The sequence below is a fragment of the Thalassophryne amazonica genome, chromosome 14 (assembly GCF_902500255.1).
Source record: "Thalassophryne amazonica chromosome 14, fThaAma1.1, whole genome shotgun sequence".
Classification (NCBI taxonomy): Eukaryota; Metazoa; Chordata; class Actinopteri; order Batrachoidiformes; family Batrachoididae; genus Thalassophryne; species Thalassophryne amazonica.
The window spans coordinates 89,890,878-89,909,586 of record NC_047116.1 but is presented as its reverse complement, the minus strand read 5'-3'; the positions used below and the strand labels follow the sequence as shown (position 1 = coordinate 89,909,586).

Sequence of the window (18,709 nt, the reverse complement as noted above, 5' to 3'; positions counted from 1 at the left end):
CAACATGTTACAAAAATAAACAGACATTCTAAAACTTGGATTTCAGCAGAAACTAAATTGTCAGTTTTGTGAAATTTGTAAGACTGTACAACTTTAAGCAACTGCAGATACAAACAGGCACCAAGCAAAATAAGTTCTCTGCTGTCTGCCAATCAGCTGTCACAGTCAGTCCAACCCAGTCTCACGACAGTTCGTGTTGGCATTACGCAAAGTCAATTAATCTATGGGTTTGTGATATCGTCACGAAAATGGGGTGCGTTTCGTGACAAGGGCACAAATTTAGCCCCCCTTTAGATCTGCCAGTGCAACAGTTATAAAATACTCAGACTTGACCAGGCTGTCAGATGGAGCAAGACAAGAAAAACAGTATAACTTCTAAACTGCTGACATATCACAATCTTTTGATCTGCTGTTAATCAGAATACCAAGAATGGTAAAAATGTGCCATCCATAAATACACGGCTTACGAACTTACAGTTCAGCTACTGACAGTTACATATGCGCTCATAACTTTGACAGTTTGTGTTTCATCCTTTCTGTGGTGAAAAATCTGAGCTGTAGTTGTGCTGATGTCTCACAGGCTGATATGTTCATGATTCAGAGATCATGAGCCAAAATACAGCAAAGGAAATTATCTATAGTTGTGTTCAAAATAATAGTGTGTTTAAAAAAGTGAGTAAAGCTCAAAATCCTTAAAAATAGCTTTTATTTCCGTACATGCAAATGCACTGGGAAGGCTGAACATTCGATTCCAAATCAAAACGAAGAAAAATGTATCAAATTTATTTTACACAAAGTGGACAAAAAATAATGTTAGGCTGTTCAAAAAAATAGCATCTAGATTTTTTTTCTTTCTGTGGCCCTTATTTAAGGACGAAGGCAGAAAATGTTTTGCATTTCTCTCTGAAAATTGGAGTAAAATGGGCCATTCCGGAAATTGTTCAGAACAACAGCGTACTTTGTTTAAAAAGTTTGCTGGAGAGGGAAAAAAAAAAAAAACCTATAAAGAAGCAGCCCAGTCTCACACTATTTTTAAATTTTTTTATGGTCCTGTCATGAAGTGAGTCATATTTTCGTGACACATTTTTTAAAAATTTATTTTACTATTTCTAACCCTATTCCTTCCCCTAACCCTCCCACAAACTAACAATTTACTTTTTGTGATGCCATCACAAAACAGCATGAGATAGGGTTTAAAGAAGAGCAGAAAATGACAGGCTGCATAGCAAAAATGATCTCAAATACTTTATAAAATGGAAACAAAACCAGAAAGACATGGAAGAAAACTGAAAACCACCATTCAAATGGATCGAAGAACTGCAAGAATGGCAAAGACTCAGACAATGATCAGGTCCAGGGTGATCAAAGAAGGTCTAAAGTTACCAGTGAGTACACTGTAACAATTAGAAGATGTGAAGCCAAACTATGGGCAAGAAGCCCCCGCAAAGTCCTACTGTTGAGAAAAAAAAAATAAAAAGAAAAACTGAAGATGATGAGGTTACAATTTGCCAAACAACACACTGAATGGACTAAAGAGAAACAAAGCTACATTTTCTGGACTGATGAATGGAAGATTGTTACCGCTGCCAAGGAGGTTATGTTTTCAGTCGCGTCCATTTGTTTGTTGGTTGGTTTGTTTGTTTGTTTGCTTGCAGGATTACTCAAAAAATCCTCAACTGATTTCAATGAAATTTTTTACCAGGGGTGTATCTTGGCCTAACTTAGAAGTCATTACATTTTGGTAATGATCTGGAACACGATCCAGATCCAGTAATTTTTTTAAGGATTCTTTATCATTGCAGGATAGGGCCAATTTAAACATTTTTGCATCTAACTTCATGAAGACGGGTCACAAAGGCTGAACAAAAATTATGTTACAACATACTAATTTAACATTTATTTCTCCTCATTGAATAAACTTATTAGAAAAAAAAGGTGTAGTTCATGCAGTTTCTCTTTATAAATACATTTGTTGAAGATCTGAAACCACTGAAACAGATAACCACTGAATCTGAAACATGACAGTAGATGCATGAAACTACGTGGAATAAGTCTCTTTGCCAAAGAGTATTCCATGTGACGTCAGTGACCCTATGGCCTTGGTGGAGGTTTGCGGTCTCAGAGTTCTTTTTTGGTCTAGTAGCTGCAGACAGTTTGCCAGATGACCCCCAAAAACTGAATTCAAGCCACAGTACACCAGACAGTGAAGTATGGTGGAGCAAACATCATGATATGGGGGACGTGCTATATTACGGGGCTATTAATTGCATGCCAGGGATCTGATCCCTGGTATTTTGAATACATCAAAATACTTGAAGGTCATGTTGCCTTATGCAGAAGAGCAAATGCCCTTGAAATGGGTGTTTCAACAACACAATGACCCCAAACACACCAGCAAGTGAGCAGCATCTTGGTTCCAGACTAACAAGATGAATGTTATGGAGTGGCCAGCCCAATCCAGACATCTTAATCCAACAGAAAACTTAAGGGGTGACATCAAAACTGCTGTTTCGGAAGCAAAACCAAGAAATGCAGAGGAATTGTGGTATATAGTCCAGTGGTCCTGGGATACCTGCTCACAGGCGCCAGAAGTTGGTTGACTCCATGCAACACAGATGTGAAGTAGTTGTCAGAAATGGTGTTTATATGACTAAATATTAGTTCAGTGATTCACAGGAAAGATAAATCTTAAAGTGTTTTGCTGTTTACACAGTAAATGTTTGAGTTTGTGAAGAAAAATGTCAACACTGCTATTTGTTTTTTTTTTGGATCAACCTAATTCTTCACATTCTGTAAAGTAATAACAAATGTGATACATTTTTCTTCATGTTTTGATTTGGAATACAATGTGCAGTGTTTACAATGCATTTGTGTGTCCGTAAAAGCTATTATAAGGAATTTGAGCTTTTACATGTCGCAGTCTTAATACAACACACACCTGCATGGGGGGGACTAAAGTGACATCTTTATGACATCACTTATAGCACACAATGATAAAGGATTTGCTGATCAGTCTAAGATTTGGATCACCTCTCTCGCCCTACTGGTTGTGGAGATATCACAGAAATGTGTTTTTTGGAGTATTTCGTTGAGGACCTTCACCTTGACCGATTGCCTCCAAAAGTTATTCATGTGGAGACATTCACCCAAGGAATATTCCCAGAGAGGTTAGCAAAAATCTGTTCACTAGTTTCCAGATTATTTTAACTAGACACTAGCGAGCAATGACAGTGCCCCGTCGCACAGCTACCACGAATCATAAATGAGTAAAACACAATTTGAATAATATTAACTTCAACAATAAGGACAGATGACTGTCATGCTGGAGTCATGTACCCCCCCCCCCCCCCCCCCCCCCCACACACACACACAGACACGCACGCACGCACCACTTCATATTCTTTGGACTGAAACGCCACACAAAGATACACATAAAGTCCTAAATGTCAACTTTAACCTCATTCACTAAACAGTTTTCTTAGTTTTGGCAGCACAAACTTTAAAAAATAAAACAGCACATGAGGAATTCTGGTTGAAAACAATGAGCAGTTCACCTTTAATGAGTCAATCTGCAGAGAACGTCTGAGGAAATAAACAATAAATGAACACACTGACCTTTTCCATGATAAAAACACTGGCTGCGGTCTTACAGTGAAACATTCTAGTAACTACATTTGTAGGAGAAAATTGTCCGGTGGGAGCTGAAGTTAAAAACCTCAAACTTTCCAAAAGCACAACAGACAGCTCCTTTAACTTTGTATACAGCAGCAAATCACAGCACAGTTCACCTCAAAGTGCTTCACATCAGTAAGATTAAGCCCATGAGCAAGCCCATCAGTGATGGTAGTCAGGGGAATAAACCCAAACCCTCAGCTTCTTGATGCTCTGTTCAGTCTCCAGCTTGTGGTTTTCTCAGTGTTGAGGATTACAGTCACAGAGTCAGTGTGTGATCTACACACAGCTCTCACTTATGGACAATCCTTTCTTGAGTCATTCAGATATATTTAAATTACCTGGGTATCAGTATCTAGACAGTTCTCGTCTTCATTTTTGCAAAAAAGCTGCAAGAAGATCGGCGGAAACCGTACACGTAAGAGCAGAGACTGAACACGTGCTTGCACAATTCATCCACGACTCGATGCCTCTTCAGGGAGATCAAACTGACTTCTTCTTTGTCTTTCGGCTGTTCCCGTTAGGGGTCGCCACAGCAGATCAATCGTTTCCATCTCACCCTGTCCTCTGTATCTTCCTCTGTCACACCAACCACCTACATGTCCTCTCTCAGCACATCCATGAACCTCCTCTTTGGTCTCCCTCTTCTCCTCCTGCCTGGTGGCTCCATCCTCAGCATCCTTCTCCCTATATACCCTGGGTCCCTCCTCTGCACATGTCCAAACCATCTCAATCTCGCCTCTCTGACTTTGTCTCCAAACCGTCCCACCTGAGCTGTCCCTCTGATATGTTCATTCCTAATCTTGTCCATTCTTGTCACTCCTAAAGAGAATCTCAACATCTTCAGCTCTGCCACCTCCAGCTCTGCCTCCTGTCTTTTTGTTAGTGCCACTGTCTCTAAACCATACAACATAGCTGGTCTCACTACTGTTTTGTAAACTTTCCCCTTCACTCTTGCTGATATTCTTCGGTCACAAATCACTCCTGCCACCTTTCTCCACCCACTCCACCCTGCCTGCACTCTCTTCTTCACCTCTCTACCACACTCTCCATTACTTTGAACAGTTGACCCCAAATATTTAAACTCATCTACTTTTACCACTTCTACTCCTTGTAACTGCACTATTCCACTGGGCTCCCTCTCATTCACACACATGTACTCAGTCTTGCTTCTATTGACTTTCATTCCCCTTCTCTCCAAAGCATATCTCCACTTCTCCAGACTAGACTCAACTTGCTCTCTACTCTCACTACAGATCACAATGTCATCTGCAAACATCATAGTCCATGGGGACTCCTGTCTGATCTCATCTGTCAACCTGTCCATCACCACTGTAAACAAGAAAGGACTCAGAGCTGATCCTTGGTGTAATCCCACCTCCACCTTGAATGAGTCTGTCATTCCGACTGCGCATCTCACCGCTGTCACACTATTCTTGTACATGTCCTGCACTACCCTAACGTACTTCTCTGCCACTCCAGACTTCCTCATACAATGCCACAACTCTTCTCTTGGCACCCTATCATAAGCTTTTTCTAAGTCCACAAACACACAATGTAATTCTTTCTGTCCTTCTCTGTACTTTTCCAACAGTATTCTCAGAGCAAACATTGCATCTGTAATGCTCTTTCTCGGCATGAAACCATATTGCTGCTCACAGATCTTCACCTGTTTTCTAAGCCTAGCTTCTACTACTCTTTCCCATAACTTAATGCTGTGGCTGATCAGCTTTATGCCTCTGTAGTTACTGCAGCTCTGCACATCACCCTTGTTCTTGAAAATAGGAACCAGCACACTTCGTCTCCACTCCTCAGGCATCCTCTCACTTTCCAAGATTTTATTAAACAATCTGGTTAGAAACTCTACTGCCATCTCTCCTAGACATTTCCATGCCTCCATTGGAATGTCATCTGGACCAACTGCCTTTCCACTCTTCATCCTCTTCATAGCAGCCCTCACTTCGTCCTTGCTAATCTCTTTTACTTCCTGATTTACTCTCACCACATCATCCAGCCTTTTCTCTCGCTCATTTTCTTTATTCATCAACTCTTCAAAATATTCCCTCCACCTTCTCAGCACACACTCCTCACTTGTCAGCACATTACCATGTGCATCTTTTACCACCCTAACCTGCTGCACATCCTTTCCAGCTCTGTCCCTTTGTCTGGCCAATCAGTACAAGTCCTTTTCTCCTTCCTTACTATTCAACTTCTTGTACAGCTCGCAATATGCCTTTTCCTTTGCTTTTGCCACTTCTCTTCTCACCTTACGCCGCATCTCCTTGTACTCCTGTCTACTTTCTTCATCTCTCCGACTATCCCAAAACTTTTTCACCAACCTCTTTCTCCTTATGCTTTCCTGGACCTCTTCATTCCACCACCAAGTCTCCTTGTCTTCCTTCCACTGTCCAGATGTCATACCCAGTACTGCCCTAGCTGTCTCCCTCACCACATCTGCAGTACTTTTCCAGTTGTCCAAAATTGCTTCCCCTCCAACTAGTGCTTCTCTCACCTGCTCGCTAAATTTCACACAACAGTCTTCCTCCTTCAGCTTCTACCATCTGATCCTTTGTTGAGCTCTCTTCCTCCTTCAGCTTCTACCATCTGATCCTTTGTTGAGCTCTCTTCCTCCTTCAGCTTCTACCATCTGATCCTTTGTTGAGCTCTCACTCTCTTCTTCTTCTTTACCTCTAAAGTCATCCTACAAACAACCATCCTATGCTGTCTAGTGACACTCTCTCCTGCTACCACCTTACAGTCTGTGATTTCTTTTAGCTTGCATCTCCTATAAAGAATGTAGTCCACCTGTGTGCACCTTCCTCCACTCTTATGTTACCCTGTGCTCCTCCCTTTTCTTAAAGTAGGCAATCAAACTGTAAGTAGGAGATCAAACTGACTAACTGGGCTTAACTCCTACTTCACTCAGGATACCTCAGGGGAAGCTTAGGGCAACTCAGCATTCAATTATCACCCAGAAAGCAGGAGTTACCCTGAGCTATACCAAGTTGAATACAAGTTATTCTGCGTTACGCAGGCTTTTGACTGAGTTCAAGAAAATTCTAAACTAGCGCTGGAACTAAAGAGCATTTCCATAATAGACTAAACAGATTATTTTCTTAATTATTTGATTAGTTTTAGGTCCATGAAGTGTAAAAAAAAAAAAAAAGTCAATCAATGTTATGCAGAATCCAAGACGACTCCCTTCAAATGTCTTGTTTTGTTCACAGCCCAAAGATACTCAGTTTATTGCCAGATAGGAGAAAAGCAGCTTGTAAAATAAACCATAAATATTCACATTCAAGAAGAAGCTGAAATCTATTTTTAAATGAGTCAAAATTATTGAAATAGTTTGATTAATTTAATAGTCATTAAATGAATTAGTCACTCCTGCTCTATTTTGAACGTGTTCAAAACTAGCACAAAACTGGATTAACCGACCTTGTCTGACTTGTGTCAAGCTATGCAGAGTTCCTCTGAATTATACAGGTTGTGCAGAGTGGCTGCTTGGGAAAATTAAGTGCCAAACTCATGCAGGTCTGGCAGTTTTCGCTGGTAATTTAGAGAAAATGGACCAAGATGCAACAAGCTCGAATTTTGTCTGATATGGCTTGAATCTGTTCCAAAAACAGCCAGGGGTGAGAGTTGGTTAAAAGGCAAAAAAAAAACCATGGACATACTGTATGTTTGACTGTGTATTTACATGTAGCTTGAAATGCACTTGTTTGTCAGTTTATTGCATTTCCAAGGCCTAGCTTTGGTGGCCACCAAGGCCACCAAAGTTTTTAAATATGCCCTCAAATGGATTTAATTAGTCACTGGAAGAAACCATGGAAGAAAACGTCATACAGATGGACTGGAGCCTTATTTTCAACACAATCCCACTCTGTGTTGGACCTCCTTGAGGACAGAGGAGGCCAGCTCCCGAGCTCTGCGTGTCCCGTCGGCTAACACTCCCTCCAGGTAAGCGGGGTCCGATCTCAACCTCTCAATGCCTTTTCTGATGGGTGTCAACCTCTCAATCACAGCTTCTGCTACCAGCAACTTGTAGGCTCCCGTGTCCAAACCCCGAGCCTGGTGCACCGCGTCCTCTAGGCTGATCATCGCCATGGCAGCATGGATAGTCACTAGGTTGGACACACCTGGCCGCTTCTCTGGCTCAAAGGTGACCTCAGAGGTGAAATCTGTGACGGCTCTTTGCACCTTGAGTTGTATGTCCTCGGGAGTGTCTGTGACCGTAATGGTCGCCAGTCTTTGGGGGTCGGACTTGGACATTTTGGCAGAAGGATCACGGAGGGATTTGATCTTCCGCACAGAGCCTGTTGAACAAAATCAGATCGAGAAACCGATTTGTAGATGGCATGAAAAGTACCTACTGTACAAACAAATGAGTTTCATTTGTATTGTTTATCTTTGGGAATGTTTCACAGTGATAATTGGAAATACAGCAGTTTTCAAAATCTTTAAATTACTGTATAATGCAAATCAAAGCAGGGGCATGTAGCAACACCAAGGCTTGGAACTGGTTCAAGGAACAAAAAAGAAACCAGAAACTTTAAATTTTTTTCATATTCCGAAACAGAAATGCTTATTTTAAATTGCAGTAATTGGTTAGCATTTTTTTAAAATTATAAATTAATATTTTCTGCTTGCAGTAACTTATTACTGCATTCACTTCCTTTTACTTAAAGTAAAATGAGGTGTGGTCTCTCCATTTTCATCCAGAACAGATAAAAATATTGTGTTATGTACCTTATATCATGTTTGATGGACAGGCAAATGTAGAAACTAAAAATGTTGGAAATGGTTAGCGAGCTTGGGTTAGGTTAAACAATGTGCCGGGCATAGCCTGTGATGTGAAGTACAGCATTAGTTACAGATGATACAGTAAAATATAGCTTAAATCAACTGACATTTTATATAGTACAAAAGATACATTCAGTTATGTCACACAGCCTTATGTTGACTATTATTAATCAATATTTCATTAGGTTGGTAAGTGGGAATGCTAATTTTAAGGTGGAACCCAAAACTGGAAAGATTAAAATATAGATTGTGCTTAGAATAAATTGGGGGGTGGGGGTGGGGGGATCTGGTATGAACCCCTGACCAAGACTAGATCAAATGTGGATGTAATTAAAAAGAGGGAAAAAAAAATCAGTTTTATATCCATAAAAATAATCTGTCCGTCTATGTAAATTTCAATACGATTAGGCCCTCACTCACTCTGTGTAGCAACATCATAAATATGAAGGAAATCCACCGAGATGCCTTTAAGATCTAGTTCCAGATAGACAGACACACATAAATGGATCTTATATTAGTCTCTGGGCCTTTTGCACAATGGTGAATAAAAAGAAATGGTACTGGATCACAATCAGCATTATATCTTTAATAAAAAAAAAAAAAAACAAAACAAAAAAAAAACTTTTGGATCAGTGCATCTCCAGTAGGAATCCAGTGTGTGAAAATGTCCTAATGTGAAGCAGACGTCGACATAACTCTGCCAGGCTTCTTTTACATTTTCTCTCTCTCATGAGCAACAGATACCATACTGCACCGGCCTGTCCTGTTAACCGTTGCCTCAAAAAAAAAAAAAAAAAAAATTTGGCCAAAACAAAGAGGGAGCATTTGATTGGGATGGGTGCTGACTGGCAGCTCTGCTTTCCCAGAAACAAACAAAAAAAAAAAAATAAAATAATATAAGCTCCACTCAGCCAACACACAAATACACACAAAACCTCAACTCAGAAGTCATCTGGAGGACATCGTCCCTCAAATCATTTATCACTTTATTATTCTGATATACGAGGAAGGGATGAGCTCTTTAATCAAAGCTGCACGACACACATGGCTGACTCCATTTTGGGCTTCAACGATCCTGATAATCAAGCAGAAGTCAAACCGGGGACTCTGGATCCCTCAGCAACGTATGCGAGTAGATTGCAGAAACCTTCCCATCCTCCCATCCCTTAAATTAATAATTCAAAAATAAAACTGAAGTCTCTTTGTGATCAACATACATTATTTCTTTTGTTAATATACATCCGTTCCTGCCTTGCAAACAATGTTGACCATTTTAAATCTAATAAATGCCTTTCACATTGGAGATTTGGCCATAATTATATTTATCTAAAGTGACATTTTCAAGAATGCAGCTAAAAAGCTTTAAAAATAGAAAAATATCTTCATAATCCAAGAACCTTGACCCACAAAGAATAAATCGATCAAAAACCAACTGAACAAATATCTGCAATAATATTTGATTACCAAGTATACTGCAGAGTCTACCAGTATTGTGATAACCTTTTACAATGACTAATTTTTATCTTTTGTACAACAAACTATTATATACACAGTTTTCTGCAAGCTCTCACAGTATTATCAAACTTGAAGGTGTACCACCACCGTGTTATTTAATTTTTTTTTTAAACATTTAAGTCATGAAAAGAATTTTCTTTGGCACAACTATAATTTTATTTCTTAGCCTTTAAATAAGGGCTTCCTAGCAGCATCATAGATCACGTGGGTGCTTCCCCTGACTTGTGCGAGGGATGCTGGAAAGCACATGGCGATAGCCAATCAGAGTAGAGAAAGGCAGCATGACCTCCTGTAGACGGAGCTAGAAGGAAAGTGAAATTTTCCTTATGAATTTCTCCCAGGTAAATATGTTAACTTCATTAATGTGAGCTGTAATTTGGCAACACGTTACAAAAATAAACCAACATTATGATGCTTGGGTTTCGGTAGAAACTAAATTTGGTCAGTTTTGTGAAATTTGAAAGATTGTACAGCTTTAAAAAAACAATATGTCCACAATGTACCACTCATGAACAAATAAATGAATAAAATTACTGTCTTACATTTGTGTTGGTTTCAAATTAACTTTCAATGAACAAAATGCCTTCCTACTGTACTAACAACATTTTTTGAAGCTCCATTTCTGATTCAAAAATTACAATAGGATTATCAATAAACTTTGTAAAAGGGTAAAACTAATATCAAAATGACTGAAATTCATTCAAAATGTGGCAACAAGAAAAGTCGAGCATTCATAATTTCTACCAGTGTAACATTCAACATTGCAGGGAAAAAAACAACAAAACAAACAAACAAAAACAAAACCCCAAAACACTGCTTTGTTGTTGGATAGAATTACCATTCATCATGGGCAGTGATTTCAACTTCAGCAAAGGCTGTGGAGAATTTCTCCATGTTGTCATTCATATCTGCATCTCTTCCTCTTTCCTGCTCCCTGGGCTGTCACTTTCTTTAACCATGTAACTACTTGAATAACAAGACCTTTTCATTCTCTTTCATACAGCCCGGGATCCTACATAAGCTGTGGAAAAGTGACTGACGGATTCACTGCAGAGAAAACTGTACTTCTTCCTTGTATAAATTTTTTGTTATTGTTGAGTTTGTGTGCCAAATAAATTCATTCATTCATTAAATAACCCTGTAACTCGTAAAGACCAAATCAAGTTTCCCTTGTAACAAGAGAGAGACTAAATGAAGAAAACAGATGGAGATTTTTGTCTGTTAAGTTCACCATTTTTAATGGTGTTTAATGGAGTTTAATGGAAACATAAAAGTTACAAACATTTTTATTCATTTTTATATTATTTTTATTGTTGCTGTTGTATGTACATCAATGAGTTGGACAATTATACTGCAAGCCAATACGTTAAAAAATACATTAATATTATTATTACATATCAATCAATCAATCAATCAATCAATTTTTTTATATAGCGCCAAATCACAACAAACAGTTGCCCCAAGGCGCTTTATATTGTAAGGCAAGGCCATACAATAATTATGTAAAACCCCAACGGTCAAAACGACCCCCTGTGAGCAAGCACTTGGCTACAGTGGGAAGGAAAAACTCCCTTTTAACAGGAAGAAACCTCCAGCAGAACCAGGCTCAGGGAGGGGCAGTCTTCTGCTGGGACTGGTTGGGGCTGAGGGAGAGAACCAAGAAAAAGACATGCTGTGGAGGGGAGCAGAGATCGATCACTAATGATTAAATGCAGAGTGGTGCATACAGAGCAAAAAGAGAAAGAAACAGTGCATCATGGGAACCCCCCAGCAGTCTACGTCTATAGCAGCATAACTAAGGGATGGTTCAGGGTCACCTGATCCAGCCCTAACTATAAGCTTTAGCAAAAAGGAAAGTTTTAAGCCTAATCTTAAAAGTAGAGAGGGTGTCTGTCTCCCTGATCTGAATTGGGAGCTGGTTCCACAGGAGAGGAGCCTGAAAGCTGAAGGCTCTGCCTCCCATTCTACTCTTACAAACCCTAGGAACTACAAGTAAGCCTGCAGTCTGAGAGCGAAGCGCTCTATTGGGGTGATATGGTACTACGAGGTCCCTAAGATAAGATGGGACCTGATTATTCAAAACCTTATAAGTAAGAAGAAGAATTTTAAATTCTATTCTAGAATTAACAGGAAGCCAATGAAGAGAGGCCAATATGGGTGAGATATGCTCTCTCCTTCTAGTCCCCGTCAGTACTCTAGCTGCAGCATTTTGAATTAACTGAAGGCTTTTTAGGGAACTTTTAGGACAACCTGATAATAATGAATTACAATAGTCCAGCCTAGAGGAAATAAATGCATGAATTAGTTTTTCAGCATCACTCTGAGACAAGACCTTTCTGATTTTAGAGATATTGCGTAAATGCAAAAAAGCAGTCCTACATATTTGTTTAATATGCGCTTTGAATGACATATCCTGATCAAAAATGACTCCAAGATTTCTCACAGTATTACTAGAGGTCAGGGTAATGCCATCCAGAGTAAGGATCTGGTTAGACTCCATGTTTCTAAGATTTGTGGGGCCAAGTACAATAACTTCAGTTTTATCTGAGTTTAAAAGCAGGAAATTAGAGGTCATCCATGTCTTTATGTCTGTAAGACAATCCTGCAGTTTAGCTAATTGGTGTGTGTCCTCTGGCTTCATGGATAGATAAAGCTGGGTATCATCTGCGTAACAATGAAAATTTAAGCAATACCGTCTAATAATACTGCCTAAGGGAAGCATGTATAAAGTAAATACAATTGGTCCTAGCACAGAACCTTGTGGAACTCCATAATTAACTTTAGTCTGTGAAGAAGATTCCCCATTTACATGAACAAATTGTAATCTATTAGACAAATATGATTCAAACCACCGCAGCGCAGTGCCTTTAATACCTATGGCATGCTCTAATCTCTGTAATAAAATTTTATGGTCAACAGTATCAAAAGCAGCACTGAGGTCTAACAGAACAAGCACAGAGATGAGTCCACTGTCCGAGGCCATAAGAAGATCATTTGTAACCTGCACTAATGCTGTTTCTGTACTATGATGAATTCTAAAACCTGACTGAAACTCTTCAAATAGACCATTCCTCTGCAGATGATCAGTTAGCTGTTTTACAACTACCCTTTCAAGAATTTTTGAGAGAAAAGGAAGGTTGGAGATTGGCCTATAATTAGCTAAGATAGCTGGGTCAAGTGATGGCTTTTTAAGTAATGGTTTAATTACTGCCACCTTAAAAGCCTGTGGTACATAGCCAACTAACAAAGATAGATTGATCATATTTAAGATCGAAGCATTAAATAATGGTAGGGCTTCCTTGAGCAGCCTGGTAGGAATGGGGTCTAATAAACATGTTGATGGTTTGGATGAAGTAACTAATGAGAATAACTCAGACAGAACAATCGGAGAGAAAGAGTCTAACCAAATACCGGCATCACTGAAAGCAGCCAAAGATAACGATACGTCTTTGGGATGGTTATGAGTAATTTTTTCTCTAATAGTTAAAATTTTGTTAGCAAAGAAAGTCATGAAGTCATTACTAGTTAAAGTTAATGGAATACTCAGCTCAATAGAGCTCTGACTCTTTGTCAGCCTGGCTACAGCGCTGAAAAGAAACCTGGGGTTGTTCTTATTTTCTTCAATTAGTGATGAGTAGAAAGATGTCCTAGCTTTACGGAGGGCTTTTTTATAGAGCAACAGACTCTTTTTCCAGGCTAAGTGAAGATCTTCTAAATTAGTGAGACGCCATTTCCTCTCCAACTTACGGGTTATCTGCTTTAAGCTACGAGTTTGTGAGTTATACCACGGAGTCAGACACTTCTGATTTAAAGCTCTCTTTTTCAGAGGAGCTACAGCATCCAAAGTTGTCTTCAATGAGGATGTAAAACTATTGACGAGATACTCTATCTCCCTTACAGAGTTTAGGTAGCTACTCTGCACTGTGTTGGTATATGGCATTAGAGAACATAAAGAAGGAATCATATCCTTAAACCTAGTTACAGCGCTTTCTGAAAGACTTCTAGTGTAATGAAACTTATTCCCCACTGCTGGGTAGTCCATCAGAGTAAATGTAAATGTTATTAAGAAATGATCAGACAGAAGGGAGTTTTCAGGGAATACTGTTAAGTCTTCTATTTCCATACCATAAGTCAGAACAAGATCTAAGATATGATTAAAGTGGTGAGTGGACTCATTTACTTTTTGAGCAAAGCCAATAGAGTCTAATAATAGATTAAATGCAGTGTTGAGGCTGTCATTCTCAGCATCTGTGTGGATGTTAAAATCGCCCACTATAATTATCTTATCTGAGCTAAGCACTAAGTCAGACAAAAGGTCTGAAAATTCACAGAGAAACTCACAGTAACGACCAGGTGGACGATAGATAATAACAAATAAAACTGGTTTTTGGGACTTCCAATTTGGATGGACAAGACTAAGAGACAAGCTTTCAAATGAATTAAAGCTCTGTCTGGGTTTTGGATTAATTAATAAGCTGGAATGGAAGATTGCTGCTAATCCTCCACCCCGGCCCGTGCTACGAGCATTCTGACAGTTAGTGTGACTCGGGGGTGTTGACTCATTTAAACTAACATATTCATCCTGCTGTAACCAGGTTTCTGTTAGGCAGAATAAATCAATATGTTGATCAATTATTATATCATTTACCAACAGGGACTTAGAAGGGAGAGACCTAATGTTTAATAGACCACATTTAACTGTTTTAGTCTGTGGTGCAGTTGAAGGTGCTATATTATTTTTTCTTTTTGAATTTTTATGCTTAAATAGATTTTTGCTGGTTATTGGTAGTCTGGGAGCAGGCACCGTCTCTACGGGGATGGGGTAATGAGGGGATGGCAGGGGGAGAGAAGCTGCAGAGAGGTGTGTAAGACTACAACTCTGCTTCCTGGTCCCAACCCTGGATAGTCACGGTTTGGAGGATTTAAGAAAATTGGCCAGATTTCTAGAAATGAGAGCTGCTCCATCCAAAGTGGGATGGATGCCGTCTCTCCTAACAAGACCAGGTTTTCCCCAGAAGCTTTGCCAATTATCTATGAAGCCCACCTCATTTTTTGGACACCACTCAGACAGCCAGCAATTCAAGGAGAACATGCGGCTAAACATGTCACTCCCGGTCCGATTGGGGAGGGGCCCAGAGAAAACTACAGAGTCCGACATTGTTTTTGCAAAGTTACACACCGATTTAATGTTAATTTTAGTGACCTCCGATTGGCGTAACCGGGTGTCATTACTGCCGACGTGAATTACAATCTTACCAAATTTACGCTTAGCCTTAGCCAGCAGTTTCAAATTTCCTTCAATGTCGCCTGCTCTGGCCCCCGGAAGACAATTGACTATGGTTGCTGGTGTCGCTAACTTCACATTTCTCAAAACAGAGTCGCCAATAACCAGAGTTTGATCCTCGGCGGGTGTGTCGTCGAGTGGGAAAAAAACGGTTAGAGATGTGAACGGGTTGGCGGTGTACACGGGGCTTCTGTTTAGGGCTACGCTTCCTCCTCACAGTCACCCAGTCGGCCTGCTTTCCCGGCTGCTCGGGATCTGCCAGGGGGGAACTAACGGCGGCTAAGCTACCTTGGTCCGCACCGACTACAGGGGCCTTGCTAGCTGTAGAATTTTCCACGGTGCGGAGCCGAGTCTCCAATTCGCCCAGCCTGGCCTCCAAAGCTACGAATAAGCTACACTTATTACAAGTACCATTACTGCTAAAGGAGGCCGAGGAATAACTAAACATTTCACACCCAGAGCAGAAAAGTGCGGGAGAGACAGGAGAAGCCGCCATGCTAAATCGGCTAAGAGCTAGTAGCTACGCTAAGCTAGCGGATTCCTAAAAACACGCAAAGTGAATAATGTGTAAATAATTTAGAGGTGATTCAGTGCTTTAGTTAAGGCACGTAAAGATTACACTGGGAAACAAATCGTAATCTAGATAACTAGATCAATCTAACTGCGCAGATTAAACAGCTAACAGATACAGAAAAACACCGCTGTGCTCCGGAACAGGAAGTGATACAATACCGCAGTGAGAGCCAACCACCAGTAGAGGCAATGTTAATATCATATTAACATTATGAATTACCACTTTTTTGTGTTTTATAAATGCATGTTAAAATAAGTAAATGACTGGTGTGGCATAGAAATGTAATTCTTTGTATGGTTCATAGTGTGGTGTGAGATACTGTATCTGCTTTAGATTTTATAGAACATTAGAAGTTGTGACAATAACCTTCATATTACTCAATTACGAAAAGAAAGTGGTTCGTCACGGCCTCATTTAATCTGTTGCCCACAATAACGAGGCATCATTAGTCTGTTTCCCTGGAGAGTTTGGTCTCATGATGAACCAACGAGTAGATCAGATTCTTTTTCTCAGACAAGAACAAATGTTGGGGAAAATCATGGAATGCATTTCATTTTTTTTGTTCCCCCCACCCCAAAATGCCAGTGAATAAACACACAAATAATACAATATCATTAAGTTATTATCTGTTAAAATCTCATGTGTGCAGACAATCATTACTGGAACTATTTTAGGTACCTTTAGTCTGTAGATGAAATGCTGATACGCATAAATAAATATAAATATGTCAAATGTTTGGCCACTTTTTACCCTCAAAATTTCATACATTTTAGCATATAAATATACTTTTAGATGGAAATGGGGTTGTATTTAATCTGGTATTTCTTTATAAATATATAAAGAAACTGATTTTTTTTCATGAAAAAAAAACAATGAAGTCACATTTATTTTTTGATGGAATTGGGAATGTTTGAACATCTCCATTTAGATTTTCTGTTGACCCACAAACTGCACCAACATAAGTGCCTAAATCCTTTGCCATTTATGCACAATGTTCAGTTATGCCTGCATTTGTGTGTGTGTGTGTGTTCTTACTCAGCAGGGCGTGGGGTTCAGGGAACAGCTCTCCATATCTGTAGTTGAAGATCCTTGAGAGATCCTGAGCTAGATCTAAATGTTGGACCTGATCTTCTCCAACAGGAACATGAGTCGACCTGAGTGATGGTGCCACAACAAAACATACAGCTGCATTACATCTCTGGCATACAATGACCGCAGAGCAGTGAAAATACACACCGAGCTGTGAGAATTTGGTGTTGCAGTGAAAATACTGCTGGAAATTAGATTTGATGCAAACCATTAAACCTTATGAATTCATGTTCTAACAAAACAAAACAGCTCTAATGATGATCTGATGTATCCAAATTAAAAATATTAGCTTTACACATGTAATGCACAAGTCAAAGCTTGGGATGTCCAAAATAATTCACAAGTCAAATGAACTCCACATACACATACATATACGTATATGTGTCACAAAAGTAAAATTTCAAACTCGACACTGATACCCAGGAAAATATTCTATATCATTTTTGATACCGGTGGATGACAAAATTTTAGGCTTCTCTGCCATAGTGTAAAACAAACAAAAATACAGTAACACAACAAAAGGTGTGTGTGTGTGTGTATATATATATATATATATATATATATAATTTTATGGTATTTTTATATCCATAGTGAAAAAGGACAACATTTTTAGCTTGCCTGAGGTAGTGCAAAAATACAAAACAAAACCCCAAAACAATGTATTAATAACATGTTTTTTTAAAGACAACAAAGCTTGAATATGTTACTGTGTGCATCCCTATGCATTTTCAAATGAATAAACGTGTATACATATAAGAAATTAAATACTTAAATGAATTGTACATTAATTAGCACAATGTGCTGAATAAGAATCAACAACAATCACTCACAAATGATAATAAATTGTACATCCATAGATTTTTTTTTTTTTTTTTTTTTTACAAAGTTTAGAATATAAAACCTCAACATTGTAAATTTGTTGCTGTAAAGAAACAAAAGCTCATGCATGTGTATTCTTTTTTTTTTTGGTATTAATACAATTTTTGTATACAGTTTTAGGTTTTAGTACAGTTTTCCTAAGTTCCACTTGTATTTTTGGTTTCTTGGTCTTGATGACAAGCTGTTAATAAATGTGCACAGAACACATGGCAAAATATATGATGGCAATGCATCAGATTATTTCCAGCACAAAAATGTAATATCAAAGCAATGTACATGACCTACAACAGAACCTGAGCAGAGCGTCTTACTCTTACTGTGCATCATTACAGAGTCAAGAGATTCTCCTGTGTTTAAAACGCATTCAGTGACTCCAACCTAAGGATACTTTCAGACCATTCCCTGTCTTGTCAAAAGCAAACTGGCTATAAAAGTGATTCATTTGGATGCTTGAAGGGGGGGCATTTACATATGCACACTGTTTTTTTTGGAGGGGGGGTTGCTTTGGTATTTTTGTTTAAATTATTTTGTAGACATTACTTTTCACTGTGAGTTTAAAGGGTTTAATTTCTGAAACTTTAAATGAAAGAAGCCTGAATAAAAAAAAAAAAGCCATAAAAATTACAGTGACATTAAAGAGGTCACATACATTTTCACAGGATTGTACTTATACAATCCTGTGAAATTTTCATATACTAAAAAAGAAGCCCTACAAATTTTTCCTTGTTTTGCACGACAAATTTAACGCTACAGCAGCATATCAACATGCTGTAACAAAGAAACATAAAACACTTGGCTATGGTAGGGATATATACATACACATACATACATATATATATATATATATATACATACACATACATACATATATATATATATATATATACATACAC

General features: G+C 38.8%; 1 protein-coding gene across 1 annotated transcript in view; it reads right to left on the bottom strand.

The window, feature by feature from the left end:
• Positions 1-6,489: 6,489 nt before the first annotated feature.
• The window catches only part of wars2 (tryptophanyl tRNA synthetase 2, mitochondrial), an 80,635-nt gene continuing 68,415 nt past the window's right edge, over positions 6,490-18,709 (bottom strand). Inside the window, exons 5-6 of the mRNA XM_034187002.1 lie at positions 16,884-17,002; positions 6,490-7,988 (exon numbers count right to left, since the gene is read on the bottom strand). Coding sequence (XP_034042893.1) covers positions 7,540-7,988; positions 16,884-17,002 — 568 coding nt within the window. The 3' untranslated portion in view covers positions 6,490-7,539. The remainder of the gene's footprint in view (positions 7,989-16,883; positions 17,003-18,709) is intronic.